Here is a 21,087-nt window from a genome sequence, read left to right as displayed (position 1 = left end):
GATTATGCAGAGCACCGCCGACTTTGCCTCCGGCTTTGTGGTGCAGCACAATCCCACCGTGAATTGGAGGACACGGTGAAGACATTAGCGGCCGAGAATCAGCACACCAAAGCAGCTGCCCTTGCCGTCTTTCAGGATGAAGCCAAGCTGGCCTATCTGGCGCTGCGCAGTCATTCGCCTACTCAGGCCCATAAGCTGCTTGCTATGGCGATTGCAGGCGCTGCTAAAGGTGACACCGACTCCGACTGGGAGGACACATGCGCCGAGATTGCCAAAGAGCTCACGGATCCCTATGCACGGGCTATCCTGGCACTGGTGAGCAAGGGAGACTGGAAGTCCGTCATCCAAGAGACGACGCTCCCTCTAAAGTATCGCATCGAGGTGGCCCTGCGGTGGCTACCCGACGACGAACTCACGCCCTACCTAAACGAAACGACCGAAGAAGCCATTCGGCAAGGTGACATCGAAGGTATCGTTCTCACCGGTCTTGGCCATTCCGCCATGGACCTCTTCCAATCATACATCAATAAGTTCAACGACGTCCAAACCCCCGTCCTCGCCATGAGCCACAGCGTCCCGCGCTTCATTAATAACCACCCGAACCGAGCCCGCTTCGAGACCTGGCGCGAAGCCTACCGCTGGCAAATCAACTCCTGGAAATTGCAACTCGAGCGCGCGCGATTCGATGTCGGATCCCGCAAATTCGCCGTCACCTGGGACGGGCAGAAACTGATCGAGCCGCCCCGACAACAAGTCAGCCTTACCTGCAACTACTGCACGCGGCCTCTCACCCAGCACGACGCTTCCTCCCAACTCTCCCCCTCGGCCACGGGCGAAGTCGTCCATCCCACCCCTGGAAACCCCCTCGGCACGGCCGCCATGTCCGGCATGATCTGTCCCCGTTGCGGTCGACACATGCCTCGCTGCGGCGTCTGCACCCTGTGGCTAGGATCACCCGATCCCATGTCCAAGGCTTCCATTGCAGCCGATGCAGGACAGGAGCCGCGCCGACCCACCGAGACAGAGCTGATGCGTCGGTTCATTGTGTTCTGCATAAACTGCAACCATGGATTCCATGCACACCATGCAAGAGAATGGTTCGCCAAGCATAAAGTCTGTCCGGTTGCTGAATGTAGCTGTATTTGTGATCGGTAGTGATGATAGGAGCTGGGGTTCGCAGGCTATAGAACTGTCTTTTCTTTGGTTTATATCTCTTTAATGTTTCTGCTCCTGTTCCTGGTTTTCTTTTTCTTTATGTTGGATCATTGGCATGCGTGTCTTGTGTTCGGTCTTTTTTTTTTGTTTGTTTACGTTGATGTAGCGAGGTAGGGTGGGATCTGGTTTTTCTTTTGATATACCCAGTTTTTAGCAGGTAGTAGGAAGGAGACTTGGGGTGTGCTTTGTTTCTTTAATAATATACAATCTAAGCAGACGTCTTGATCTGTCCGTACCTATCTATGTTGCTCTACGAGGGTAGGGTTACAATCGTCCCCTGTGTCTTCTACGGACGGACACCCGGGAAGAATCCATCCTTGCTCTACATATTAAAGCCTCCTCTAAGCCAAAAAAGTTTATTTTAGTAGTAAATAGAACTCTTTTAGGTGATTATTGTGTAAAGTTATAGGCACTAATATGACCCAAAAAAGTGTTCTTATCTACTCTTTACCAACTCTTTCTACTTCGCGTTGAATATTACTAGTGGCAGTCTGATTATATTTGGTGCACACCTCCGTACACCTGGAAGCCTTCTAGTGACCCGTCTTTAGGAAGAAGTCTAAGCACTCTTCGGAAGGTGTGGTGCGATATGTCAACCATGTACATAGTGTGCCTCTTAACCCATGCCTGATCTTCGGTTTTTGGTTTCTAATTATCTCAGATATCCTGTCCAGGATCTATCAGTAGACGTATCTATGCATGCATGTATCTCTTTTCATCGAGCTCATGTGCGATACCCTCTTTCTGTCCCCCTTAGTTATAATACTCCCCAATCCAGGCCTTAATCTGCGCCACTTCATTATCAACCACCTTCCTGACTCCATCATTCGCCGCATAGCTCGTCATGTACAGATCCGAGCAATGGAATCCACCCGGAATAACCTGCACCGGCGCAGCTGCCGTGCTCTTTAGCGGGCCACCGGGCCGGAATCGAGATGAAACGCCCGAGTCAAGCCATGGATCGTATTGACTAGAACATTGATATCAGTGGATGAACTTACTTCTGTCTTACCAATTCTCTCTCCACAAAGCAAAGAGAACCAAACGAAATGCGGGGTCAAGAAAGTTGGGGAAGGGGAAGAGATAGACTCACCCATTCGTCCAAATCAACCGCGACGTATTCGTCCTTGACCAACCCCCCGTGTAGGCGTTTACTGTGGCAGCATTCTTTCCCTTCGCGCTACCGTACGTGTGGCCGTTCACGGTGGGGAAGAAGAGTGGGCATTGGCGTTGCCAGTATTCTGCGCTGACGGTGCGAGGGACGATGGTGGTTTTGCCTTCGGGGGCGCCGCTGGTTGAGGGGAGTTGGTTAGCATGGGGCCTATACGCCAGGTATCTTGCTTTGTAATTGAGGGGGTTCTTTTGTATGAGCAGGAAGAGAGGGTAGGTAAGTGGGTGAGTACACTTACTCCTGCCAGTAGAAGAAGGGCTCGTTGCAGAGGAACCATTGCCATTGACGATCCATGCCGTTGGCTACGGAGGTATCTGTGAAGAGCGGGCTAGAGGCATTGTGCGTGTCGAAGCAGGAGATGCTTCGTTCGTCGGTCCAGTAACCGTAACTAGCGCAGTCTAGGTAGAGACATGTTATTAGTATTAGAGAACATAGGTCATGGATACTAAGATAGAGAGAATGTGTAGATGGTTTGACTTACAACCAGGAAGGGCAGTTGAATTGAACCATTTGGCGTAGCCTGCCAGGGCTTTTAGGAGACCGACGCCCTCTGGTCCGGGGACGACTGGTGCGCCGGCTTTGACGTTCTATGTGATGGGTTAATATCGATGTGACAGGGGTAGTGGGAAAGCACAATGGGAAGTCCCACCTCAACAGAGTCACAGAATTGATAGAAGTCTGAATACCCAGTAATGAAGCTGTTGCTCTGCCATGACCATGGACCGATGGGGAATATCCTATACTTGAATCAGTCCTCGACACGAATCATACATTCTGTCTGGATGGCTTACGCAGCAAAGTCATCGTAATACTCCAGATCACCGAGACCAAACAGTTCCTTTACGGCTTGTTTTTCTCTGGTGGTGCCGTTCTTTCCAAGCCCGTCGATGTAATTGGCGACCAAGGAGACATCTTTGCTGCAGTTCTGAGGCATACCCTCTCGGACGGGTTCGAAGTATTGCCACTTCGTGGATTAGATAGACTCAATCTAGTTTTACGGCAGAGATTTACTCACAAAGTCGTAGATAGCCTCCACAGGGGCACTGGTCGCATGGTAAGCCCAGAAGGTACCGGGGGCTGTTGCTTCGGTCCAGGCTGCGAGGGCACCACTGTACGATCCTCCGACAAAGACCCAGGGCTAAATTTCGGAGTCTGGCATTAGTCTAGGAGACTACCTTATAGTATGTGAAGGAGCGGGATTGCCTCACAGCTCTCTGCGCATTGCTGCGAGTGGAATTGTCAAACTGCAGCTGCACGGTTTTCGCAAAATGGGTAAAGTCCAGAATAGATTGCTCCAGTGTCAAGTACTGCAGAGTCTCCGCTGTGAGATTCTTGTAGGGAGAAGAGCCACCCCAGTAGCGATCTAGAAATATCCTTTAGTTGTTTGCTGACGGAGGCTTTCTATTCTGCAAACGAGGTCAACTCACGTTCCACTAGAACCACAGCCGCCTGGACTTCCTGCGCGTAATGTCCGGTCAAGGTTTTATTGGTGAGATATCCCTGGTATCCATCGGCCGCGACTTCACCGGGGGTAAAAAGAATCACCTACGATCCGCATTGTTAGGAGTAAACTGGAGAGAAGGAACAGAAAGGCCGACTCACTGGCGATCCAGGACCACCCCAAAACTCCGTACTCCACCAGTACCTCTGCGAGAAAGTGCCCTTTGAAGGATCATGGTGGTCTAGCAGCTGCTGAAAGGTCGCCTGTCCCTGAGTGGAGGTTGACTGAAGCGAGACCGGTCTGGGAACGGGTTCAGGGACCGGGATAGGAGGACGAATTGCCTGAGCAATTGAGGCCCAGGAGGTTACCAACGCTGCCAAACGGACAACCGAAAGAAACCGCATGATAGCGAGCTGTCTGTAGAGCAATTGATGAGAGAGAGGGGTTAGGAAAGGAGGAAGACCGAAAGCACGCGGGGTGAAGGACAGGGGACATTTTAATATGGGCCACGGGGTGTTTGTGAATGTTTCTTAAATAAAGACATGGTGTGAAGATAAAAAGGAGCCTAGCTGATCCCTCCGTCTCCCCCTCATTGCTATGCTACTCTACACCAGGAAGAAGCCTTGTAATCTGCAGGCCTTGACGGAGGCCGAAGAGGCAACGGCGCCGTGCCATGCCCGTCGGAGAGCGTCGGACGAGAATAAGCGATGCAGCTGGCGCAGAGGCATCGTATGGAAAGACGGGTTTAGGTGCATAGTTAGAGGCCAGACTAGAGACTAGAGGTTGCACTTAAGTTGGATTCGGGCGGATCTTGTGGGTGAATTGGCCTGCAGGAACAACGCTGACTGTCTTGATCAGCAAGATAACACCATCTTAGTTCAATGGAAGGGCCCCACTTGGTTAATATCGAAGCTTCAATGCAACGATTTAAGCAAATCCAGGGCAGTCAAGAATCCACAAGGCAGTTTCAGACGGAAACTGGTTTTTTAGGTTAGAATTGAGAAGAATAAGGAGATTCAAAAGATGCTTTGAGTCAATTTCGCATTCCATTTTGGCAGGCAAGCGTCTTTGTTATTGGCGGATCTGTCTCTTGTGAATAGATGTAGCAAGACGAAAGTAAATCCAAGGGTTGAATCATGAAGGGAGATGGCTTCCTATCGGCAAGAGATGACTCGGACATTCGCTCTCGATGCTGAGGGGATTGGAATCTGCGGAGAAATGACACCTTCCTATTGGGGTTAGCCGTGTTCCTCTGGGGAGAGATAAACACAGACTCTCCCTTCTCTTCTCACAATATCCTAATACTTTTATCGGGATGCTTAACATCTAGAATATGCGCATTTCGTTAAAATCAACTCTCCAGTTGAGGATCACGGGTTTCTGGCACTTCCAAGCCGTGCATAGCCCAAAGGGACTAGTTACCCCGTGTGCTCAGCGAACATAGTATCAAGGAAGATTCTGCACCGAGATTTTGATCTAACTGCCAACTGATGCTGACAATGAACTGCAAATATAGTGATCAATTAAGAAAAAGTTTGGTGCTCAGAGAGTTATTGGAACTAGGTACGCAGAGAGCCAGTCACCCAGCCCCATGGGATCCAAAGCAAAGAACAGGGGTCCAATTAACAGGCCGGACCAATTGATTCTAATCTGGTAGATTGTTTGTAAACTCATTATGTTCTAAATTTGATAAGAATTTGAGAATAGATCAAAGTGTAGATTCCATACATCGAAGGCCTAGAGCCACATGCCTTTTCGGGCCTAGTGCCATCGATCAGGTCCCGATGATGTCAAAATTGAACGTCAACAGTTTTCCACTCTCACGACGCGCAGCTGTCAAGGTAAGTTCAATATCCCGGCCTACGTCTCTTTGTCAATTCGTGTTGTTTTGGCTTTAGAGACAAACGACGCTGACTCTGATTCATTGTTACTAATGAGTCACATCCGCAGGCTGACTCCGAGCACCCCTTAGCTTCTGATGATCCGGCCTCCATATCAACTCCGATTACCACGACCGTTACAAAACAACTATATCGCCATTCAACTATCACTCTTTTTCCAGGCCCTAACTCCTCCGCGCTACTTCTATTCTATACATACCCTACCTTACCTGCAAGCCCACGCCACACACACAATGTCTCAACCCCGCAACGCCAAAGGCAAAGGCAAAGGCGGACGCGACGTGCTCGTCTCCAAAGCCCTCAGCCACCTCCTCCGACACGCAGCAGAGAAAGAAGGCATCAAGATGGATAACCAGGGATACGCCAACGTGGCGGACGTGGTATGCGCCCGTTCCCCTTTGTGAGAAGCAAATGAGGGGTTAGAAAGAGAGACGTTAACCAAATCGCGCATTCGCCGCGGTCACACAGCTCGCATGGAGAAAAATCAAATCGTTGCAAACGACTTTCCCCGAGATCTTGCACGCGGTCTCTTCGTCGGATAAGAAGCGTTTTGCGCTGTTACATATCCCTTCGGCTGAGGTGGAACGGGATGCCCCTGCTACGACGACAACGACAGAAGCGGTACACGAACAAGATGCGATTACGTTAGATCAGAACACGGCGGTCCCTACGACAAGTGCGGCGCAAGAAACGGCGACGGCGACGGCGCTTGCCGTGCAAGATCAGAATCCTTCCCACTTTTTGATCCGCGCAACCCAGGGTCACAGCATCAAGAGTGTCGAAGCCGCGTCTCTTCTGGAGAAGATCACCCTAGAGGATAAATCGAAGCTGCCGAAAACAGTGGTGCACGGAACGTTCCACGCTGCATGGCCAGCAATCCTAAAATCAGGCGGACTGCGATGTATGGGACGGAACCAGGTGCATTTTGCGACAGGGCCAGCGTTGGATACTGTGCTATCTGCGCAGACAGAGGGTCAGAAGCAACAAAATGAACCGCAGGTGATTTCGGGGATGCGGCGAGATGCCCAGATTCTGATCTACATCAATATTGAGAAAGCGTTGACTGCCGGGTGTCCGTTCTGGCGCAGCGAGAATGATGTCATCCTTAGTGAAGGGATGTCAAGTGGTAACGGAGACGACCAGCTCGTTCCGTTGGAGTTCTTTGACGTTGTAGTGGAGCGCAAACGGGGCATGGGGAAGATCTGGGAGAATGGACAGGTACTCCAGGAGCTGCCGGCCGATTTGACCAAGAGGAACCCCAAGGGGAATGTAGGGAAGGGGAAGAAATGAGGAGGAACTGTCTGTATACCACTCTAGATCTGCGGATATCTACAAAACTCCTTGATCTTCACTCCGTGAGCCCTGTAGGACCCACCAACTTCTTAATCTGGTTCCGTAGTGTCACAGGTAGCATCGGCCCTCAGCAATGAGGATATAAGCGCCAATGTCAAATGTCCAGACCATCATTGCATGACATGACGACCGACAAATTCCGAGTCGACTGACATGGCGCCTCTTCAACCCTAAGCCCTAAACCGTCTCCGGATTGGGCAACGCTGCCAGGATGGCATGTTCAGGCCGCCGTAGCCCAAGCGCAGCCAATCACCCGGCGGTGCTGACTATTCGACCGACCACGGGCCGAAGCGGCTTCAAACTCACCTCAACTCCAAACTCCCTCTCCAAGTCCTCATCCCCCCCTCTCGACCGCCGTCATTACATCAACCACCTGGACAATGTTCCTTCAACGCACAGCCTTCACCCTTGCGAGGCGCACTCCTGCCCGGGCCTTCGCTGCTCGCCCGTTCTCCTCCTCCGTCATCCGCTGTACGTGATTCCAAACCGTTCCAATCCACGACCGCTTCTTCCTATGACAACAAGACGCGGCCACCCTCCCCCCCACGACCCAATTGGATCCCAATGCCAATCATATCGAACACAATGCCTTTTCTGGCGGACTTGCGGCTAACTATTGTTTTCGTGTGCAGCCAACAAGGCCAAGTACGGAGTTGAGAAGGATGGCAAGATCCTTCCTTTCGAAGGTCGGTAGCTCACCCGAGAGATGTTCCACACCCAATTGCTCCTCCGCAATGCTTCGCAGAACTCGTTCGAGGTCATTGTCTGAGGCTACGCAGTATGGGGGAGGTTACTGTCGCGCGGGGTCTCCAATGACCCAGACAAACCGACCTCATCCGATGCTTCGACCACCGTCAAGAACCATGCTGATTGTCTATCATTGGAACAGAGATCAACACTGAGCAGGACCTCGTTCCCCCCGGTGCCAAGCCCGGAACCGTCCCCAGCGACGTTGAGCACGCCACCGGTCTCGAGCGTCTGGAACTTATCGGAAAGATGCAGGGCATTGACATCTTCGACATGAGGCCCCTGGATGCCTCCCGCAAGGGTACATATATCCCTTTCTTCTGAACATGATACGAAGCAGCTTCCGTGATTATCTGCTACTTGAGAACCACGGGAGCTCTACTGTCTACCAATGCATATGATAGCTAACCGCGCGTTTTATCACCTTTCTAGGAACCCTTGACAACCCCATCATTGTCAACGGTGCCGGTGACGAGCAGTACGCCGGTTGCACTGGCTACCCTGCCGACTCTCACCAGGTCAACTGGCTGACGGTAAGACGAATAGCGTGATTCTTGACATCCGAGATGCGGCTGCTTATCATTCCTTTCCAGGTGTCCCGTGACCGCCCTCTCGAGCGCTGCGGCGAGTGCGGTAACGTCGTCAAGCTGAACTACATCGGCCCCGACGAGGACCCCCATGCCCGTGAGTTCAATCCATCTTCCTACGAATTCTGATGTTTATGCTAATCCGAGTTTCAATAGACGACCACGGCCACGGCCACCCCGCTCCCGAGGAGCCCAAGACCTTCGCCGACTACGTCAAGCCCGAGTACTGGTACCGGTAAATCACCTATCTGACGTTGCGACGAATAACAATAGGGGACGCGCGGGGGTATGTATTTGAAAGGAAGGAAATAGAGAATTCAAGACAATTGAAGCGCAAAAGAAGAAGGGAAATGTAAAAAAATCAACACCAAAAAGGGAGCAAGCAATTACTACCTACCTACCTTTCTTAATCGCCGGCCTTTATATATGGATGTTTCTTTATTTTGTTTCCTTCATTTTGTCTTGAATTTCTTGGGTCCTCGTGTGTGTGTCTGTGCTTGCTGTGTTGATTGAATGCGGACATTTTCTTGTCTTGTCTCTTGTAGAATAGTCGAGTTGAAATGGGGAGTGACTGTTTTGTTCTAATTTACTTTTTCTGAAGTCGTACGGATCTACCACCCGCTACATCAAGGCCAGTGACCATAAACATGGCATGACCTGAATGACCATTCCCTCTCCGCCGATAGGATATCCGAACAAGGGTGGCATGATGCGATCCTTCCGGATCCCGGAATCAACCGCGTCGGCAGCAAAGATAATGTCACGTGCACTGTCCGCATTCACTGCAATTAAATCATACAATATTCAAGTTCCTCAGAATGCATGTCAAGGCTCTAAAGCTGGCTAGCTAGTCGTGCAAATAGGCCTCAGGTTAAGAGCAAACACATCTGGATGGGATCCCAGTTAGTATGTACCTTAAAGATACGAACAGCCCCCGGCCCGGTTACATTGCATTTGCATTATTGTATTGCCATACAATCCATGACAATTTAACTCGAATGCCTTGCCCCGGGGGGGCTGGAGCTTTAACACATGGACTATAAACTAACGAGCTAACTACTATTCGAGATGCAATGCTCAAATAAGAATGACAATTATAATAATATACGAACCATGCGCCTGCATCGGCCAAGACCTAGCGCCGGAGAAGGAATAGGAATTAGGACCAGGAACGGACGTCAAAAGGCCTACTCCGTACATACATACCGTTAATCATGGGGGCGAGATGTGGCGCAGATTCGATCTAATTCATGTGGCTGCCTATGTCCCATACAATAGGAGACTACATTTAAGGGCCATGCATAAGGCAGTGCGAAGACGGAGTCAATTTCGCTTGTTCGTATATTACGGGGCCCGATTTTTGATTCCTGTACTTCCAAGAAAGCCCCTGCTTATGGTATTTGGAATAAATATTGGCGACAAGGGTTAGATAGTAAGATGACATTGACATTTCTTGGTTTTGTCTGAAGGATTCAGTAGCTTCCTGTAGATTGATATAGCTAAATTATCATATTGGCATGGAAAAAGAGTGCTTGCATCTATTCCGTAGAGAGGAAAATTTATTCTCGCTGTTGGGAAACTTTTGAGTGTAACGAGATTCTATATAGAATACTGCTCGTGTGAAGATATTCTATCGTCTTTTGATGATTGTGCAGGGAGGTGATGCGATAACGACAGCATATGGACGTGGTGCCGCTACCTTGGCTGTCGCTGTATACATGGATGTGAATATCACATGCTCATAAATCGTGCTGTACAGCATCTACCACTACAATATGTAGAGACGGATTAACGTTTGAACCGACGAAGTTCAAAGTACCGCAAAGGTGGGTAGACGAGAGCTGCCCAGGTGAAACCGACGTAGACTCCCATCTAAGAATACTGGTTAGCAAATGTCGCGCTTTCTCATAAATTATCAAGCCAGTATCTGAGGTGGGAATGTAACTTACGTCTGCGCCATAATCACCCACCAAGCGAGCAATAGGGCCTATATACCAGACCTGCGCCATGCAAAGGATCGCGCCGGCCCATCCAATCAAGAACGCAATGAACGCGGCAATACCCACTGGGAGCTTGGACGGATCGCACCACGCGTACCAATTGTATCCAGTGCGAAGGCGGAAGATGAAGCGCTCTTCCAGGATGATAGCGATCCAGATGGCGACCCAGTAGCCCATGAGGGCGAGGAAGTTGGTAAAGATTTCCGAAAGGTATCCGCGACCGGCAAGCGCGCAGACAGTGTAGATCACAACGCCAACAGTGTTCCAGATGGCGCGCGGGACTTTCTCGGCGTATCGGCCGAGGATTTGGAAGTCAATGCTAGACGAATACGTCGGGGCGATGGTGTTGGCGATGAGTCCCAAAGCGATGATGACCGAGCAGAACTTGCCGAAACCGTGAAGCGGTCCAAAACCTTCGACTATGAGCGCTCCGGCTCCGTTGTTGTAGGCTGCCTCGTACTCCGGATGGGAGGTAATGCCGGATGCGAGCCCAATTCCGCACAGGAAAGCCATGGTAAAAGAGACCAGGAGGCCAAGAAGCGAAAGCGAGAAAAGGGTAGCTCGGGATGTTTTCTCGGGATAGTATACGAAGAAATCGGCGGCCAGCGGTGCATAGGTGATGGCGGCGCTCAGACAAAGTGAGAAGAACGACAATCTGAATACACAAGAACGCATTTGTCAGAGAATTGAACATGCAAAGCTCAACAGGTGTCAGGAACCTACCTATTTCCTGCGAGCGTGCGAGCGTCGCCCTGAGACGCAGTGGACAAGTCGAATTTCACAGAGGAAACGCCGAATAATATGCAAACCACGATGAGCTGAGGAAGGAAGGCGAATCTTGGTGATATTAGCAGCTGATGTGGCTCGCTTTGGGTGTAAGCTGGGCTCACCGTTCGTAAACATGGAAAATCTCAATGCCAAATGTGGCGATCACCCAACTGATCACAGCGATAATGACAATTCCTTCCGCATGTTAGTCGCTGGGGCGTATGGTATCTGTGTTCCGGGAACCTTACCGACGGCAACCGACATGCTTCCATTCGGAGACACGGCAGACAGAATCTGCCCACCGACGACACAATCGATCAGGCAGTATCCGATCATCTGGATCAAATTCAGGATAACGACCACTTTACTCGGCCACCAGCCCATTGCATATCGACCAAAAACCTATATCTCGATTAGACCATCTCCAACTGCCCGATGAGACCGTATGAGCCACAAACCATGGTGCGGATTCCAGATATCGGGCCCCATGTGGCCATCCAAGAAGCGACCAAGGCTCCAACAAAGGCCCCAAAAACTCCGCAAAGAGCCGAGTCCAAGAAGCTAAGGCCATAAACCACGGGTCCCAGCATTCCAAGGGTTATGTTGTTGGCCGCCAGATTGATCGATACCCACAGCAGGAGCGCCTGCAGGTAGGACACCCAGGAGAGCTTCTTCATGCGTTCATCCTCCCGCACTCGCTCTATTCCTCTGGCTTCCAGGTTGTATTCCACCAGGCGCTGTTCGAATTTCTTCGCATATCTCGCCAGGCGTGAAGGTCGATGCGAGCCATTCGCCACAGCGGCACCGTTCCCATCTTCATGGTCGGGGTCGTGACGAGACGGCTGTTCCACGGTGTAAACTTCCTTCGAAGGCATGGCTAAGGCGGGGATAGGGCTTTCCGAGGACATGCTGGAGCGTTTCAGTCAGTATTGCCACCGAAGGAGAAGCGCGCATGAGTTCTTTCGCTGGAATTATCCAGATCAAGTTCAACCGTATATTCTCAGAACGACAACCCCTGTCGCACAGAATAACTCAAGCAGCACACCGATTGTAGAGCGATGAGCTGGCTCAAGCCATGCGCGACATACGGTTGCCGAACACCGGTCTTCATGCAGGCAGATTACCTAGATACCTTGATCGACAGACAAAACCACACTACTCGTCTTCATGATAGCCATCCCTTGCATGGGAAGTAGGTGAGCAGCAGGTGGGAGATGTGTACTCGAGAAGAGGCTGCTTCCGTATTGCGATTGGAATGCAGTAGTCGCAACCTAGTTGGGTGAATTCAAATTTCACGTCAGTCAAATGCCCTTTGGTAAATTCTGATTTTCCAGAGGATTCATGGGGTTTCAAAGTTCACCTAAACCAGGTTCGGACAAGAAAATGGCAATTGTATACCATGCAATGAATCTTGACAGGGGAGAATCAAAAAGCAAAATGCAGTCAAACGGGATACGAAGGCAAGAGAGGCAAGAAAAAAAGGAAAAACCGAAGAGGTGGAGTGGGAAAGTTTGGCGGGGAAGACAGCCGGAATCGAGACCCCCGCCGACTTCGGTGCGCTGCGCCAATGAGTATGGCCCGCCACCCGTCAGCACCGGAAAGGAAGTATCCAGTTGTACGTGGGGTAGAAGGGACTCCGCTGCTACAGATTGTCAGGCTACTCGTGGCACGTCAACCGATGGGCTTTCTCTTGTCGCCCTGTAAGCCTTTCATATTGGTAGTAAGTCTTAACAACATGCGCTGGGAGAAGAGCTGAAAAACCGCAAGGGGTATACTCCTGTTGTAGGTAAGAAATAAGGATACAAGGAAGAAAGAAACGAAACATCAACTCCGTAACTCGTCGCCGACTCTTGTGCAAATTGTTGTAGATATCACGCAGTGTTGAAGAAGACAAGAAAGAGAGAAGGACGAAAAGAATAACCAAATAGAGCCCAGGAGAAGAGAATAAAAAATCATCAACAAAAGAAGTGAGCACGAAGCAGCGCCAGAACGCGAATCTGACGGTCATGGGGAATCGGAAAACGCATCAAAAATGCATTCAGTCGTAGTCATCACTTCGTCAAATTTCGTCAAATCTAGAGGTCCTTGAAATGTTCCTTCGCGTACTGTTCGCATGCCTGCAGTCATCCGAGTCAGCAGCGGGGACGTGGGACCGAGTTGAAGGAAGAGAGATGAAAACCCTGACCTTTGCCGGTTTGCCAACTTTCTGCCCGATGACTTTCCATTTGTTGGACTCATATTCCTTGATAGCTTCTCTGAGTGCTATGGACTATACAATCCTCAGCATTAGGTTGAAGCAAGGGGGTTTGAGAAGTGCATGGGTTTTACCTCATCTTCAGCAAACTCGGCATAATGCATATCCTGAATGCGGGTTAGCGACAACGTTCATTCCCGTTTAAAATCCGGGGCTAATGCGCGTTACCTTATACCAGTGCTTCTTCACGCTTCCCTCAGTGCGAGTGGGGAAAGTCTGCGACAGACTGCAATTAACATGTGACAGTCGAGCGGTGGGATGCGACATTCGAACGTACCTTGGCGATTTCGCTCCAGCTGCGACCAGCATCGCGCATCGTCTTCAGTCGCTGCTCTTCCTCAGCAGTCCATGGAGTATTTGTCCGGCCCTTCTTTCGAGGGGTGACCTCAGGCGCCCCGCCTCCATGGTCCGGCGCGAGGTCTCCCGGCGCAGTGGTGGGCATTGGCGCCGCCATGTTCGTCGCAGCTGCGGACTGAGGGGAGGCACGGCGTTTGCGTGGGTTTGAGGGAGGGATCTGAGGTTGGGGCATAGGAATGCCCTCGAACGATGGCACTGGTTGATGAAAAGGATGGATTGGTTGCTGCGCTAGCAGTTGAGTTGGAGGGTTCACAGGTGCGGATGTTTTGATACGTTTATTGGTAGGAGGGGACCTGAGCCAGAAGGAATAGAAAACAGAGAGGTGCTAGCGTTAGTGAATGAACGAGGACCAAAAAGAGTAGAGAGTGGATCATGTAAATGATTGCGAGAGTATGGAAACAGATGAAAGAATCTCTCTTGCAAGTCACATGTGAAGGAGAGAGGAACCGCCTGTCGACAAAATAAACCACAGAAAGCACATGACAACAAGTATCTATATATAAATACATATGGGAGTAACAAAAAGAAACGAAATGGAAAAAGGAAATAAATAAAAATCAACGGAAAATAGGCCTTTCGTTGCTTGAGCACTACCAAGGCCTCCAAGGAGGTGGGGAGGACGAGGACGAACTTACGACATGGTGGACGGTACGCAGTATTCCCAATCACGCTGCGCCGATTCATCTGTAGATACACATGCTTATGAGATTAGCAATTCTGCTTCTCAAGAAACATGCCGTGGAGATTGGCCTGTCAAGTCGAGGGAAGCGAGATTCTGGTTACACCAAACGATGACGATGACACGGGCGCATCCCACGGCGTGGCAGTAGCGCCGCGGGACAAGGAAATAGAAGAACACCAGAGAGTAGGGTAGTAGAAGGATAGTAGTCATCCAAAGAAAATATCAGAGCAAGAAGAGAAATCTCATGTTACGTGCATGTAGGTAGATGGGCGAAAGCGGTGGACATCGGGGTGGGAGGAAGTGGGAAAAGGGGCCAGAATGGATTGGAAGAGATAAAAAGAGAGGGGTATAGAATATAAACAGGTTTAGGCACAGTCACAAGAAGACCTTTCAAGCATATTAGTAGTAGTACTAGGATACAAAGGCTGGAAATAGTACGATGGAGGAGCAGGAGGAGAGGGAGGAGGAGGAGTACTGGAAGAACGATGATAAGACGATCAGGTCAGGACAAGTGGAGAATGGAGAGTAGTAGGCTTACTGGTCGAAGTTCATGATCAAGCTGATGACGAGATTCTCTCCTCGACGAGACGGACGGAAGGTAGAGGTCGGTTGAGTTACATGGAAGAGTTCAAAGGGACGAAGTAAATGGGAGAAGGTTGAATGAAAAATAAAACATGAGAGAAAGAGAGAGGGAGGGAGGGAAGGGAAGGGAAGAGAAGTAAGGCAAGGTAGGAGGAGCGAGGGAAGAGGGAGTTGAGGAGAAGAGCCCAAGAGCAGGTAAGTCAGTAACCTACCTACAGGTGAATGGATACGTAGAATGTTCGTCTTAGTAAACTAAAACCGTCCATGAGGGGAAGTTGGCATCCCGCTACCTCCGTCTTTACTTGCTTTTTTCCTCGCTTCGACGTTGACGATGAAGATTACCTTATTCCATTAAGGACTACATGAATAGATCATACTATCTTCAGTCGGTTCGCTCTTATTCTACCCATTTCACTAGTGCCTCTCTTCTTTCATTGTCTGGTGCCAACAGGATGATCACCGAAGGAAATGATCATAATAATTACAGTAGTAATAATAATACTAAGAATAATAATAATAATAATCGATGGCAACAGGTACTTCTCTAGACAATCGCGCCTATTGAGCATTCATCCCTGGCATCATTCTGCTATCTCCACGGTCCAAGCACGACGACACTGCAGAAACCCCCCCATCTTCAGCATATCGTATCGATATCGATCTCCCGGGTGACGAGTCCGGTCTAGACAATACTAGTCATAGTGGCGGGAACCCGTCAGTCCATAGAGATCGCAGCTCCAGGTCAACCTGGCGAGGATGCAGTGTCCAAGACAACTTAAGCCAACGAATCTGACAAGGTCCGAGAGACGCCAGCATCCGGTGACTGCGGCAGACCGAGTTCAATGGATAGCTTGGCGGCCAGAAGAACGAAATAAAAATGATTATGACGGTGAAAAAACGAGCGTAAAAATTACTGAATAGCTTCATGATTAATAGGTAAAAATATAAACTCCCTCAACTGGAAAATTGAAAAAGAAAAAGCAAAACCAAGGAGGGGAAAATAAAATAATAGCCAAAATAAAAAGAACGAGGCGGATGGAGTATTTTGCTCCTCCAATGCGGAAAGCGGGGTAAGTCAATGGCTTCCGTCATTTCTCCCTCTCGCTTTTCCCATCGCAGACTTCTGCAGGGCTCGGACTATGTCTGGCTGTCTTTGTTATCTACTCTCCCGATCGGATCTCAAATCCATTATCGACGAGTTGGATTTCGGGAATTCGTGAAATTACCTTGTCAGTCATCTCCTACGGAGCATACCTACCAAAGTCAAATTTATATTGAAATTGTACCCACCCATTTTCCCCACCTTAACCATAAACTGAGGCGTCTACTATCTTCTTATCTAACATCTTATTCCTTCAACATCTATTTATTCGTTTCAATCCAGTATGAGCCTCTGATCCGAATACATCCATGGTTATTCCCTTATCAGAAAATCCTCTGGACGTCGAGTAGTTCTGCTCTACATTTCGGCGAGGTCTATAAAGCTTCTATCTACGAGCGCGCACTGCTTTACATGTCATGTAATGAATGGCACTGTGGGTGATGCGCTATATATATCTATCTCAAACTACAACATCCATTAGGCATCCATCAGTAGGTCCGTGATTTGTAGAAGTCTCGTCCAAGTGCCGAAGCTCGAGATTATCAAGGACACGAAAAGGAAATTGCAATAATGACTGTGATGGTGACTGTTCTTTACGTGATCTTTCACCGCATGCAGCGAAGTATATGAGGATAGAAGCAGTGAAGAGCACCTTGTACTGGTTATATCCAAACCTCTCCATCTTCCCACCATATAGTCTACATTCTACGGCATGCTTGACTACATCAACAGCCGACTCGTAGTCACGGTCGATCCAACAGGCCACCACACCGAAAGCGAAGGCCATCACGTTATTGTATGGAATTCCAGCACCACCAAAGCACGCGTTGACGTCATCCGCAGTACACGTGACTGGACACGCGGCCCCAGCTTCGAGTGGATCCCGTGAGCGGGAGCTCCCTTGATAGCGAGAGCTGACCTGTACGACAAGCTTCGACGAACAACCTGACCGCCCTTCAATCCTTTGGGTTGACAGTGCCAATACCGTCGGGTACTACTTAATTGACCACGTTGTCACGTTTCCATCGATATCGGCTCTTGCACCCTCACGTTTTCCGCAAACGGAGGCCACCTGGTGTGCCTTGCCCGTCTCTTGTCGACTGTACAGTCTTCCATGGTCTCCAGTCTAGACAGGGATAGCTCAACAGCCCGTCTATAGCGTCTCGTTCAACGTCAGGAAGCCAAAGGGGCTAGTCAGTTTAGACCGCTCGGTCGAATTATCATGAAGTTCACTTTCTTCCTTCAGCTGCTGGCCGATCTCGCCCATATCTCGTCGAAAGGCATCCTGATATGGGCCATCCATCGCAACAAGAGCGCCGAAGGTACGTTGTGCCCCTGAAGAGACATAGAAGGCGAGGATTGACCTGATGTATCTTCTTCCAGGTGTTTCGCTCCTCACTCAAGTTCTTTACGCCATGGTCTTTGTCACTCGGTATCTTGACTTGATTCGGCCCCGCAACTGGAAGGAGCCTTATCTTGTTTTCTTCAAGCTCTTCTACATCGCATCTTCGTTCTACATTATCTATATAATGATGAGGATCTTCCCCCGGACACGCGAACGGGAACGAGCATGGAAGTTGGCCCTGGGATCGATGGCTGTGGCTCTGGTTTTGGCTCCCATCTTGAATCCCATCTTTTACGGGCATTACCCGGATCATGTGTTCACGGAAGTAAGTTGGACAAGGAAAACTGCTTGTCTTTTGATCGCTCCGACTGACCCGATGACCTTTCTCCGCAATATGTAGATGTGCTGGAATTTCTCGATTGTGCTGGAATCCGTCTGTGTGCTTCCTCAACTCTTGCTCCTACGGCAGACGACAGTACCTACCGTGATCAACTCTTTCTACCTGCTCACGTTAGGGTCCTATCGGGCATTTTACATCTTGAAATGGCTCGTGCAAGGATTTGGTCCCGAGCATCGGTGGGACCGGATTGCGGATGTGTTTGGGGTCGTCCAGACAGCCTTCTATATCGATTTCGCTTGGGTGTATTACACGCGACAACGGGTTAAATTGCGCAATGGCGGTGTCGTCGACTCCGAAGACTTTCGAAACAGCTGGTTGCTGAACAAGGTTTTGAATTTTAGGCAACGGCGGAGTACTGACGAGGAGCAACACCTCCGGGAAGAAGAGGCCGACGACTTGAGGGACGCGGATGGGGAAGGTCCCGGGAACAACCGCTGGGGAGCAAGAGGGATCTCTATCTCCGCGGACGACACCTTGGAGGACCACCGTCCACCGCCCAAACAGCCCGGGACACACAAAGGAACCGATAGTGAGATGGAGGGGTTTTTGGAGGAGGAGGAGGATCATCCAGGGGACCATGGCGAGAACGTGTGGACGCAATCTCCGACTCGGGGTCGGTAAAGCCGTGGTTCAATCCGGACATCAGTCCCGATAACTCAATTTATCCCGTATATAGAAGTGATATTTGTCGATCGAATGTCTGGCTCTGGGACGCTTTGTGGTTTAATTTAAAGTTTTGTCAAATGTTCCAAATGAGTTGATTTATCCCCGCCTTTCAATATGGATACGGATACCAATTCCAAATACTGAAAGTCCAGTCGCAACGGGCCAAGCTGCCCTGGAAGTCGATCGCTCCCCTTTCGGAAAGCAGCCCTGCCGTGGCTGGGCTAAACCCAAAGCGGACAAGCTTGCGGGATGGTTCGATCATTCGGAGTCGTGGGGATGGGCGGAGTTAAGAGGATTGAGAGGATTGAGAGTTCCCTCGTGGTCTGGAAAAGTCTCCAGAGAATAGTGAGAGCAAGATTGTGAATGATAATAAAATTAGAAGATGCAGGCCCGTTGTTTCATGACTACCGTGAACTTGACCGACTGCGCCTGGACATAGCCACCATAGCCATCACAAGAGTCACTATGACAACAGAGACGGTTAACGGAAATCACCGAACCGTTTGAGGAGGACAAAGAGGGGGGCCGTTTTCAAGGGCAGAAAAGCCTGATCGACAAGCCTCCAGCATGCCAGTCTTGCGTCGTATCTCGGGACTTCGGCGTCGGGATGCCCACAGGCAAAGGGCGAGATCCCTCGAACCCACGTTGATTTTAGCCCGGTCGAACTCCTGGACCCAGTGACATCACGTGTTCTCCACCTTGTTATTATTCTGGGTTATTCTTTGGATTATTACATAGTAGAAAGTGCTTTCTTACACAGTGTACACAGTAGTTATTAGTTCTACCTGGTGATTGCCTTGACTCTTGATCTTCGATTAGGCCCTCATGGGGGCGACGACATCAGAATCATCCTCCTCCTCATACTTCGTCACTGCACATGCATCATCATCGTAACGTTCCATTGGAAAAAATTATCTGCCTTGCGGTCCTTGCATTTTCATTACTAGCAGCAGGATTGATTTCTTTTTCCTCTCTCGTTTCTCAGTCCCTCCCTAATTTCCCATGCTTCAATCGTTCCTACCAGGATCAACTTTAAGCGCCTACCACCTCTCGGGACCGCCGTTGCTGACGGTCTGGAAAGTCGGAGAAAGGGGACTAAAATGCCTTGAAGATGGGGAGAGATAGCAGCTCCAGGATTCAATGCTCAGGGATCGTAGAATAGCCGTCAAGATTTAATCTGGCGCGTAACTGCTCACCTCTTTCGGGGACACGTGGCGGGGGATGGATGCAGACCACCGGTAGGAGGGCAATCCCTTGCTAGGGCCTAAAGCGACTGATCGCTCGCTAGACCACGCCGTTCTGGCCCCCCCTCGGTCCTTAGTTTATGGAGGGACCGTGGTCAGCTCCGGCGACTAACCAAGGCCCTAACAGACTAAACTCCCAGGTCTTTGATCCCCGAGCATCTCCCTTCTGCCCCCCCAGTCTGTCAATCCCGCTAACTGTTGAACTAGTCTGGTACAAACCCACTGCGATTTACAGCCGCAATCAACGCCGAAGCGCTTAAACAACCCGCCTTTTCCGTAGTCAATGGTCATCCTTGCCAGCTGTCTTGACGGGGGGGCAGGGAGGGGGATCTAGATAGATGGCCCTTCTTGTTCTGATGTGTTGAGCTTTTACTTTTTTTTTGTCCCCCTTTCATACGCGTTTGTCTTGGTATTATCATTATTAAATCTTCCTTCTTGATTATTCGGTCATCGCCTACTCCGTTATGAACGGGGTCTAAAAGAAGAAGCCGAATAGAAGACCGAAAAGAAAATAGAAAACAAATCAATAAAAAAAGCCCTCTGGTTGCCATCCATTGGGGCTACTAGTACTCGTTTAGTCGTTAATCAACCTTTCCGCTTCTCAGTTCCTAGTGCCTCTCCACTTCTTGTCGTAGCGGCTAAGGTCTGGATACGTTCGTCTCTCTGGTTCTGGTCCCAGTCTTAGTCGGTCCTTTTCTCGCGCCATTTTATTTTATTTTAATTTTTAATTTTATTTCCAAAAATTTCCCTCGTTCCTTGACTATGTCTTTCGGGGGATTTCTTTCTCGAAGCCGTCCACTAGTTATGTCCCTTGTTCAGTAGCCTCTTGTCAGCTACAGCGCTAACCCCCGACCGTCATTTGATTTCCTAGGGATTTGGCGGGTCGCTAAGCACCGATTCCATTCCTTTGCCATGATGCTCATCCTACGGTGTCCACCCCTGGAGATCCAGAGCATTGGGACCCTTCGATTGCAGGTGCTGCCTCGCCCTCTCTTGAGTAACCGGGTGGGCCTTAGGAATGCAAAGTCTGCGCCCCCAGAGATTTGGGGGCTGATTTCTGTCCCCATGTCATGTCAAAGGATGGGAAAAATGACTCTTGCTCTAAAAAGCTAAAAAAGGACCCATCGTTAAGAATTGTAAAGCGCTTAAATGCAGGCTCATCGTCAAGTCCGCATCTTTGGTTAGTAGCAAAACTTATGCGGCACAGCAATAGTCGGCGTTATCGATTCAGACTTCTTGGAGCTTTCTAGACCTGTGAACCAAAGAAAAAGC

At 49.9% G+C, this 21,087-nt stretch overlaps 7 protein-coding genes across 7 annotated transcripts; 4 read left to right on the top strand and 3 right to left on the bottom strand.

Moving 5' to 3' along the window:
* Positions 1 to 204: 204 nt before the first annotated feature.
* Positions 205 to 1,155, top strand: LDX57_001031 (uncharacterized protein; the record flags this gene model as incomplete). The annotated part of the gene is made up of 1 exon (XM_046082672.1): positions 205 to 1,155. One exon carries the CDS (start codon positions 205 to 207, stop codon positions 1,153 to 1,155), a length of 951 nt encoding a protein of 316 aa, XP_045938629.1.
* Positions 1,156 to 1,968: 813 nt separating this feature from the next.
* On the bottom strand, positions 1,969 to 4,231 carry LDX57_001030 (putative serine peptidase; the record flags this gene model as incomplete). Its single annotated transcript, XM_046082671.1, has 10 exons — positions 1,969 to 2,185; positions 2,309 to 2,506; positions 2,625 to 2,784; positions 2,868 to 2,973; positions 3,036 to 3,123; positions 3,178 to 3,350; positions 3,402 to 3,524; positions 3,595 to 3,749; positions 3,814 to 3,931; positions 3,989 to 4,231. The coding sequence occupies 10 exons, from the start codon at positions 4,229 to 4,231 to the stop codon at positions 1,969 to 1,971; spliced, it is 1,581 nt and encodes a 526-aa protein (XP_045938628.1).
* Positions 4,232 to 5,961: 1,730 nt separating this feature from the next.
* Positions 5,962 to 7,018, top strand: TPT1 (tRNA 2'-phosphotransferase; the record flags this gene model as incomplete). Its single annotated transcript, XM_046082670.1, has 2 exons — positions 5,962 to 6,108; positions 6,197 to 7,018. The coding sequence occupies 2 exons, from the start codon at positions 5,962 to 5,964 to the stop codon at positions 7,016 to 7,018; spliced, it is 969 nt and encodes a 322-aa protein (XP_045938627.1).
* A 443-nt stretch (positions 7,019 to 7,461) lies between these two features.
* cox5b (cytochrome c oxidase subunit IV) lies at positions 7,462 to 8,654 on the top strand (the record flags this gene model as incomplete). The annotated part of the gene is made up of 6 exons (XM_046082669.1): positions 7,462 to 7,552; positions 7,714 to 7,767; positions 7,971 to 8,129; positions 8,261 to 8,361; positions 8,422 to 8,512; positions 8,572 to 8,654. The coding sequence occupies 6 exons, from the start codon at positions 7,462 to 7,464 to the stop codon at positions 8,652 to 8,654; spliced, it is 579 nt and encodes a 192-aa protein (XP_045938626.1).
* Positions 8,655 to 10,203: 1,549 nt separating this feature from the next.
* TPN1_2 (purine-cytosine permease family protein) lies at positions 10,204 to 12,091 on the bottom strand (the record flags this gene model as incomplete). Its single annotated transcript, XM_046082668.1, has 6 exons — positions 10,204 to 10,287; positions 10,365 to 11,070; positions 11,139 to 11,252; positions 11,306 to 11,378; positions 11,432 to 11,585; positions 11,642 to 12,091. 6 exons carry the CDS (start codon positions 12,089 to 12,091, stop codon positions 10,204 to 10,206), a joined length of 1,581 nt encoding a protein of 526 aa, XP_045938625.1.
* Positions 12,092 to 13,258: 1,167 nt separating this feature from the next.
* LDX57_001026 (SANT/Myb-like DNA-binding domain-containing protein) lies at positions 13,259 to 14,434 on the bottom strand (the record flags this gene model as incomplete). Its single annotated transcript, XM_046082667.1, has 6 exons — positions 13,259 to 13,300; positions 13,369 to 13,452; positions 13,512 to 13,544; positions 13,606 to 13,653; positions 13,715 to 14,087; positions 14,430 to 14,434. The coding sequence occupies 6 exons, from the start codon at positions 14,432 to 14,434 to the stop codon at positions 13,259 to 13,261; spliced, it is 585 nt and encodes a 194-aa protein (XP_045938624.1).
* A 2,948-nt stretch (positions 14,435 to 17,382) lies between these two features.
* On the top strand, positions 17,383 to 18,526 carry LDX57_001025 (ER lumen protein-retaining receptor; the record flags this gene model as incomplete). Its single annotated transcript, XM_046082666.1, has 3 exons — positions 17,383 to 17,482; positions 17,544 to 17,830; positions 17,906 to 18,526. 3 exons carry the CDS (start codon positions 17,383 to 17,385, stop codon positions 18,524 to 18,526), a joined length of 1,008 nt encoding a protein of 335 aa, XP_045938623.1.
* Positions 18,527 to 21,087: the final 2,561 nt, after the last annotated feature.

This window comes from Aspergillus melleus, assembly GCF_016097325.1.
Source record: "Aspergillus melleus strain CBS 546.65 chromosome Unknown contig1, whole genome shotgun sequence".
Taxonomy (NCBI): Eukaryota; Fungi; Ascomycota; class Eurotiomycetes; order Eurotiales; family Aspergillaceae; genus Aspergillus; species Aspergillus melleus.
Note: the sequence above shows the minus strand (reverse complement) of the source record. Positions and strands in the feature narration are given on the sequence as shown.